The 8,571-nt window shown below is 60.1% G+C and overlaps 1 protein-coding gene across 1 annotated transcript; it reads right to left on the bottom strand.

Moving 5' to 3' along the window:
- Nucleotides 1-2,685: 2,685 nt before the first annotated feature.
- Nucleotides 2,686-7,905, bottom strand: FADS6 (fatty acid desaturase 6; the record flags this gene model as incomplete). Its single annotated transcript, XM_082326660.1, has 6 exons — nucleotides 2,686-3,066; nucleotides 4,082-4,261; nucleotides 4,841-5,028; nucleotides 5,918-6,098; nucleotides 6,616-6,782; nucleotides 7,545-7,905. 6 exons carry the CDS (start codon nucleotides 7,903-7,905, stop codon nucleotides 2,917-2,919), a joined length of 1,227 nt encoding a protein of 408 aa, XP_082182786.1. The 3' UTR covers nucleotides 2,686-2,916.
- Nucleotides 7,906-8,571: the final 666 nt, after the last annotated feature.

Genomic DNA, 8,571 nt, shown 5'->3' with positions numbered 1-8,571 from the left:
TGCCTGCCTGGGGCTCCCCGCATCAGCATCACCCCCGCGGCTGCTCGTTGCGTGCGCCCCGGTGTTGCCCAGAGCGGTTAACAGCGGGGCCTCCCGCGGAAAACCGAAGCCCAGACTGATTTTAACCATCCTCTGCCCAGCCGTCCACCCCTCGCCAGGAGAAACCTGCAGCATCCCCTCAGTTAAAGGATAAAACATTAGTGCCGGAGGCAGCGGATAAACGCTGCTGCCAGAGCTCCCTCCCCAGCCTCCCCCACCGTCCCTGCTTTATTTCCTCCTTAATCCCATCACTCGCCTCATTTCAAATGCAACTCCCGTGCAGGAGCACCCCATCTTTCTTCAGCCCCTGCTCAATACACCAGGCAGGGAAATCATCTCAGCGGGCCCAGGAGATGTTTAAGGGTTGTACAGATGCCAAAGCATGCAGGCGAGCACTAACGGGGCTTTTTAAAAGCAATTAAGACCGAGAAGAGTTTACAGCTAGAAGCCGATTTTAATAAGGGTCATAAAACCCAGACGCTTTCTCACACGGTCTTGAAAATTAGTTCATGGCTTTCTGCAAAGGCATGCTGAGAGCGGCAGCTGGCCGTACGCCTCCGTCTGCACCCGCTCCTTCGGGGCGTTTGCAGTGAGGACCAGGATTTCTGACGGCTTTAAAGCCTTGGCCTGTGCTCCCCGCTTAGCTCAACACAGCAATTACCAACCCGTTGCCCAGAGAGGCGAGGCTGGAGGCCCGGTTCCAAATACCAGCACTGACATCATCCACAAAAAGAGTCACGTTTAAATCTGGGGCATCGCGCACGGCAGAAATTCCAGGGGTTCTGAGCACAGGTCAGAAATCTCCCTTTTCCCCATTAACCTCTGCTGCATCTGATGCTTCTGACAGGGAATAACCCACATATTTCCCAAATCACAAGTCATCTCCCACTGGCTGATGGACCTGCGAACGCTTGCCTTTAGATGGCACTGCGTTAAACAACATCCATGAAATCCAGCTGTGAAAAGGGCGGTTGTTCCCACCAACGCTTAGAAACATTTTGGAACTGCTCTCTTCGCAACAGGGGAGGAGAAAGAGCATTTTGTGCCTGCGTGAGGCTGCGATTACCCCGGCTGAACCGAAAGCGCCGCTAATGCACGCTCACCCCCCCTCGTTGGAGCCAGGAGCACCATTAATTTGGCACATTTAGCATAATTCGGCTCTGATGCTTAATTAAGAAACTAATCACGGGGGCGGGAGGGCACCTCTGGGAGGGTCTCTGCCACCCCTGAGCCCCGGGAAACCCCCAGGAGCACTCAGGCCGTTTGGTCCAGCCGCCCCCAGCTCCCCCCACCTACAGACCCTGCGTAACCCGTGCTCAAAGGGCGAGAATTTGCCCTTTGGATGTTTCACAATGTCCTGGATCGATAAACCCGCATGGGGCCGGTTAGAGGTGACACAGCGATGCCACCAGCCCAGGACATCAGCATCCCCTGGGCCCCAGCCCAGGATAAATCAGTAATTCCCTATTTCTGATGCCAAAGGGGTCACACTGGATGGAGCCAGGTCCAGCTTTTTCCATTTGCGAGTCTGGATTTGCTACACAGGGACACGCCGTGGCCATCCTGGCCCCAGCCTCATGTCACAGCGGCCACACGGGGACCCTTCTCCGGTGGGTGTGAAGATGTCCCTGCACTTGGTGATGGAGAACAGGGTACGTGATGTGCGTGGGAAGGCAAACGCCACGGGCTGCCCACTGCAACCCTCGCCCTGCCACGGGCCAGGACCAGGGCAGAGCATCCCTGGGCCTCAGGACACATTTGCAATACGGAGCCTTATAAATCCCAGTTTTGAGGCTGGGGGGGTCCTGCCCTGGTGGGGGGACAGCACAAATCAGGGAGTGAAACCCCAGGCTCAGAGCAAAGCCTCGCAATGCCCAGGGCCAGCACCAACTCCTGTGCTGGTCCCAGTTGAGCTGGTTGCCTTCTCTGCTGGCAGCTCCCCACCGTGACGCTGGGCTGGACTTTGTCATCGGTCTTTGTTTGGGACAGCGGAGTGCCCCGGGAAAGCCAGGCACGTCATCGCGGAGGGGCTGGAACCGGCCACGTGAGCATCCCACCCACTGGCAGCGGCTCAGTGGGCTGAGTTCACCCTCCCTAGGCAGGGAAAATCTCCCCAGCCCTGGAGCCCTGCCTGTCTCCGACACGTGATTCTGCTGCTAAAATCTTGCGATAGCAACGACCAGGTCTGGGGTCACCTCCCGCACCCCAAAACGGATACCCCACACGGGGCAAGGGTCTTTCCCCCAGCCCTGCCTCGGGCACTGCGCGATACCAGTACGATTTGCTCCAGCAATAAAACCCAGTAATAAAGAAAATCCACTTCAACATGTTAAGGCTGAATTTGCCGAATCATTGTTCCTAGAAGGGACTGACTTACCCCAAAGTCAGGCAAAGCACAGGCAGCAGTGACACAACCCCCTCCCCACGATCCGCTCCTTCCCTGAGCCCCCGACCACACGTTTGCAGCCCCTTCCTACAGACCCCGGCGGTTCTCAGCTGGGAACCGGCTCCGGATGCCCCGGGCACGGTGCCGCATCCCCAGCCGCATCCCCCCTGGTCCTGCTGCAGGGAGGCCCCCGCCAGCGGATGGGGGTTTCCCCTCCCCAGGCATGAAAGGAGAGGGGATAAAACTAAGTCCTGGCTGGGAATAGCTTGGGGGGACACCCCACTTTTCCATCCCTGGCGTCGCACTGCCCAGCTCTCCTCCCGCAGTGGCTCCATGCATCGTCATCTAGCCAAAAGCAAGACATCGGGGAGAGATGTTTCCTACGCGATGGCTTTATGGAGGTGTGTGTCTGCGTAGCCCCCCTCCTGCTAACACCATCCCTCCCGCAAGTCCCCGCGGGAAGCAGCCCCCCGAGTCCTGGGGCCCCGTCCTCACTGGATGCCCACCAGCTCCGTTATGGGGGGAGCGTGGACCATCAGCTCCTCGTATCTCTGGAGGAAGAGCCGGAGCCTGGAGGCGTAGGTGTCCTCGTTGTAAGGCAGCTTCTTCTGCTTCAGGTACTGGGAGACGATGGGTTTGATCTGCAAAGGCAAAGGCAGAGTCACCTCCGTGTGGGATATCCCGGCGTTTGTACAAGGTTCCCAACCTGAGGCATCACCAAAATCCCCGCGAGGTGCCCAGAAAACCCATCCCACATGCCTGAAACAGGGCTGGAGAAGGCAGCACCAGCTATAACATCTTTGCCATGAAAATTAAGAGGAAGGCGGTTTCCAATTGCAGCAACATGGGGAGTTCACCCTGGCAAAACGCCTTTGCAGGGCTCCAGATTAGGAGAGATGCCCTAATGAGGCTTTTAATGAGGGCCAGCCACGCACGCTCATCACTTGCACCCATAGTTATCCCCACGTGCCCACACAGCCGGCTCGGCGGCGGGGCTGGGAGGCTGCCACCAACTTAATTACCCCTGTCCTGCAACACGCCTTGCAGGAGGCAGGTCCTACCAGCCCCGCGAGCTCGAGCAAAGGGCACGACCCAAAACCCACTGGTGCTCCCGCTCCCTCTATTACTGTTACTTAATTTTGACCCCGACTTGAGACTGAAAATAAGCGCGCAGTATTAAATGAGTGGAGATCCCATGCTGAAGGGCAGCGCATGGACCTGCCTTGGGATCCCCTCGATCCAGGTCAGTGCTCAGAGCTCACGTTTTGAACACAGCCCACACCTCAGAGCAACAAGTAAGGGCACGACCAAAATTACAGGGAGATTTGCCTGGATGCCAGCTGAAACAAATGCCAGACTGCACAGCACTGGAGGTGCTTTCCCAAAGGAAGAATTGGGAGGATCCCGGATCACTGTGAGGCTGCTGCAGGCTGGAATTGGGATCAAGGGAAGGAGCAGGGAGTGGAAACCCAGGAGAAACAGGAGTGGGGATGGAGGGAGGTGGGTTGGGGCTGTTGCAAAGCAGTGAGAGGTCTCTAGCATGGGGGGAGAAGGCAGAGAGGTCTGGTGGCAGGGAGAGGAGGTGGTGGGGAGATGGATGGTCTTGTTCCCATGGCACCTCCCCACACGCTCGTCCGCCCCGCGGGGCCGTCTCACCTTCAGGCACATGTTGTCGGAGAGGCTGGGGAAGAGGTGATGCTCCACGTGGCAGCTGATGAGCGAGTGGCCGAAGGACCAGTCGAGCAGGGCGTTGCGGGGCAGGTTGAGGACACCCAGGCTCATCAGGTGGATCCGCTTGGGTTTCCGATCGGCCGCGAACATGGGGAGGCCGATGTGCTGTGGGACAGGGAGGTGGGGACCCCATAGCACCCACCAGCCCCCCGGCCCCTCACCGGCAGAGCAAGCCGCAGCTCTGGCTGTGCAAGAGCACGAAGGCACCGGCCAGGATGAGCCACATTTTGGGGTTTGGCTGCCAACCCCAGCACTGGGTTCGTCCATAAAGTCACTCCATCCTGCACTCATCTGCCCACAGAGCCACTGAGGAGCACCCGGGCTCTGTCCCCCAGCCCGCCCACACCGCGTGCCACCAGCCTCCCTCCATCCCAGGACCTGCGATACCAACTGCACATACATGAGCAAACGCACCAGCCCCCCCGTCCCGCAAGCCACCGCAGAGGACATCACCCTCCAGCCCTTCGCACCCATCTGCCCTGACGTGCTCCCGCACCCACCACCGTCCACCCCAGCACCACCAGCCTGACCTCCCCACGATGACATCGGCATGAGAGAGGTGACAACCGAGGCCGTTCGCCTTAAGCTGACACAAGCTCCAGCCAGCAGCGTCAGGGCCATGTCCCCGGCGCCAGGTGGTGGCTGGCCTGTCTCCAGCACCGTCGGGACATCTCAGGTCTCTACCTGGAATATGTTGACGTGGATGTAGGGGTGGGCCAGGAGGGAGCGGGTGAGCAGCATGCAGAGCAGGGCGGACCACGGCGACTGGAAGCCCGAGACATGGAGCAGCAACCAGTAATGGCAGTAAAGACCCAGAAACATGCAGCAGAGGGTCCGGAGAGCTACTTTCCACTCCACGTTCCTCAACAAATCTATACAAGGAAGAAAAGGCAGCACATGGGCAAGGTGCTGGTGCTTCCCAACCACTGCTGCTCCAGCGGCCAGGCTGCCCAGCATGCTGATGAACCTGCAGCCCATCCCATTTCTTCATCTCCCTTTCCCCATCCTCCAGGCTGGCCCAAACCCCCCAGCCCTGCTGACCTGCTGGTTTTTGGGGCTGGGGCCCGGAGCCTGCCCAGGGCAGTGCCCTGGGGGCTGCAGCCCCGGCAGAGGCTCCAGACGTGCATCATCACACGGGGATTTGGCTGTATCTTCATTTCTTACAACTTGCCAAGTCATCGTCTGCGCTTTTGGCATTGTCCAGAGCTGTGTGTTCAGCCCGACAGCCTGGGCTTCCTCAACCTCTTACTATTTTCGGGGCTCTTCTCCCCAGTCGTTTTCTGGCACCATTATTTCCCCTGAGCCACCGCTTTGTCTGCCTGAGCTCATTGCGTCCCGGCCCCCAGGGATCCCCATGCCTCCATCCCATACATAGTGAGCAAACGCACCCCGTGCAAAGCTCTGACCGGCCAGAGACCTACGTGCAACGCTGAACCCTGCTACGGCCAAGGGTCTGAATTACAGGAAAGAAAATTTGGGGTGCTTTGGGCTCATGATGACTTTTGCCAGAGCTTTCAACTCTTGACCCAACATAGGAAAATGTGAAGCGTTTCTGAGCACCAGCAGAAAGGAGAGATGCAGTAGATGCCTTCCCTGGAGCAGGTGAGGCATTGCCTGCCTTCACTGCAGCCCTCTGTCACACCGTGGGCTGGTGTAGTCAATGTGATGCCTCCAAAGCAGGACCCTTTGGTGGGGTGAGACCTGGACAGTAACGAGCTCACCAGACCCAACACCCCATCCCAAGGCGGCTGGGACACGTACCAAGAGCAACCAGGGGGGTTATGATGGGCACCGCGAGAGGCGCGATGAACATGTAGATGTAGCGGTTCAGGAAAGGAAGCTTCCAGGTGCTGGAGTCCCCCAGGCCGATGACGTTGGTGTAGCCGTGGTGGATCTTCACGTGGTTGTAGGTGGCCTGCTCGGCCGTGAAAGCTGAGCAGAGCTGGGAGGGAAGAGAAAGGGGTTGGTGATGCCAACAGCCACGGTGCCAGGCTTGGGCACTGCCTGGCTTGGGCTCATGGGAGAGGCACCCAGAGGCGATGCACTGCACCCAGGGAAGATGCTCTGCCCCCCACAGCCTCCAAACCAGTCTAGAAATGGAATTCTTAGAGTTAAACACTGAAAACTATTTCCACCATTCCCTGTAATGCATTATCCTGCTCTGCAGCCCCGTGGCCAAGGGGAGCGACACAAAACCCCACAGCCCAGCACATCACAGGGACTGTCCCCAGCCAGGGGCTCACCCCCGGCCCCGCCGCCTCCAGGCAAAGCCCCACAAGCAGGGATGTTCCTGGTGCTCCCTGGGGTAGCATTTTCATTTAACTCGCCTGCACATGGGTCAGGAAGGTTTTGGATACATCTTGGTCTCTGGTGGCTGTTCCTGAAGGACTTGGGGTGCTGGCAAGGCGCTGATGGGGTTTTTGGGGGGCCTGCCACCCGAACCCTGTGGCCCCGCTCACCTCGATGAAGAAGATGGCCCACACTTTGCCCCAGGACTTGGACTCAGTCAAGGCGTTGTGGCTGGCCAGGTGGCTGCCCTTCACGGTCAGGGTGTGATGCACCACGCCAAGGGTGAGGACACCCACCAGGAAAGGGACGGCCTGGGCTGACCGCAGGCACAGGAACCCTGCGGAGAAACCAGCCAAGCAAGAGCTCAGCCATGCACAAGTGCCGCAGCCCTCCTCGCCGGGCTCGAGGTGTTGCTACACCCAAACATGCCAGCTATTGCCCTAAACTTGTTTTTCAGACGTAGTTACAAGTACTTAAACTGCCCGAGCTGGAAAGCTTCACTCCTCACTGTCCTGCATGGCCGGACCAGCCACGCTCGCCATCGTGCTGGAGGTTTGGCCACTTCCAGCTGCGATGGCACCAGGTGCTGCTGGTGCCAGGTCCCACCCCGCAGCTCCAGCTGGGATCCCGCTGGTGACAAATACAACCCTACCAGGATTTCAGCATCCCCAGGAGTTCAAAAGCAAGAGAAGGCACCGGCTGCAGCTTGCCAACCATGCTGCTGGAGCCCTGTGCTCCCCCATGCCCCCCTGCACCCGTCACGGCCATCGTCTCCAAAAGCTCCAGGGTTTCCCTGTCCCGCCATGGGGCACGGATCGGGCATGTCGTTCCCTGTTCTGCCCTGCGCCCATCTGCCCGGGCACCGTCCCCTCACCCCAGGCTCTATCCCAGGTGCCACCGTCACCCGCTGTGACCCCAGCAGGGTCAGGGTGCCCCAGGGCACGGGGTGAAGGGGTTACTGTGGCTTTGTTGCAGGCTTAATATGCTGCTAATAGGCTTCTCACGCAAATGAAGTTGCACACTGATGCAAAATACATGAGGAGGAGGTGAAACCCCCCCGGGACCCCCAGCCGCGGTCTGGGGGTGCCGAGCCGGTTACCTGCCGGGAGCAGGAGGAAGCTGCAGGTGAGGATGCTGATGTCCACGCCGTGCCGGTCCCACCAGCTGCTGCTCTTCACCACCTTCTGCACCAGCTCCGAGAGCTCGGCCATCAGGGCTTCCTCGCGCTGCCCCGGCTCCTGCCCCGCTCGCTGCGGGCCCCCCCCGGGGGTCACGTCCCCGTCATCCAGTGCCGGCCCCGGCTCCCAGCCCTCTGCCATCGCCTCCGTCCCGCTGCCGTCGGGAGCTGGCGTGCTCCGGGGCGGGGGGTCCCCTGTCCCCCCGCGCCGGGGGGTACCGCTGACCTCGCCATTGACCCGCTGTCCCCTCCACCTCGCTGGGTCCCCATCCTCCAGCGGCATCTCCCTGCCGAGCAGAGGCCACGCAGGGTAGGGGAGCACGCACAGGGGAGCACCCACAGCACCCCGACCCGCTGCAGACGGCCTTCCTGGCTGCCGCTGCCGCCGAAGGACATGGGAAGGGCAGGGATGGAAAAAATAAACAACCCGAGGAGGACGCAGCCAGCGGAGACAGCAGCAGAGCCACCCAGCCTCCCACCCTGGGGACACCCCGGCCACCACCCGGCCACCGCAGCCCCCTACTCACGCCAGCCCTGGCACGGCAGCTCTCCTGACGCTGGCCGTTTCGGGGCAGCCGGCCAGCCCGTGCGGCACTGCACACCGGTGCTGTGCAGCAGCGATTTGGAGAAGGGAGGAGCAGGGGAAGACGGGGAGGAGGGCGAATGCAGATTAGCAATGGCAATAATCCGCCCTGGTGGCCCATTTCGGGGAGCAGCCATCGCAGTGGGGCCATGGGGAGGACGCTCGGCCGAGGTCACAGGGAGGCAAGGGCAGGCGGAGGAGGGAAGGAGCAGAAAAAAGATGGAGAAATGCAGTGGAAACGCTGGAGGCGAAGGAGCCGAATGCCAGAAATAGCCCCGAGAAACCCAAGCAGAGCACCGAGGATGGGGATAGGGTTTCACTTCTGCTGCGGAGCAGCAGCAAAGGTTGCCCGTCCCACGAGGGAAC

This window comes from Platalea leucorodia, assembly GCF_965183815.1.
Source record: "Platalea leucorodia genome assembly, chromosome: 14".
NCBI classification, from domain to species: Eukaryota; Metazoa; Chordata; class Aves; order Pelecaniformes; family Threskiornithidae; genus Platalea; species Platalea leucorodia.
Note: the sequence above shows the minus strand (reverse complement) of the source record. Positions and strands in the feature narration are given on the sequence as shown.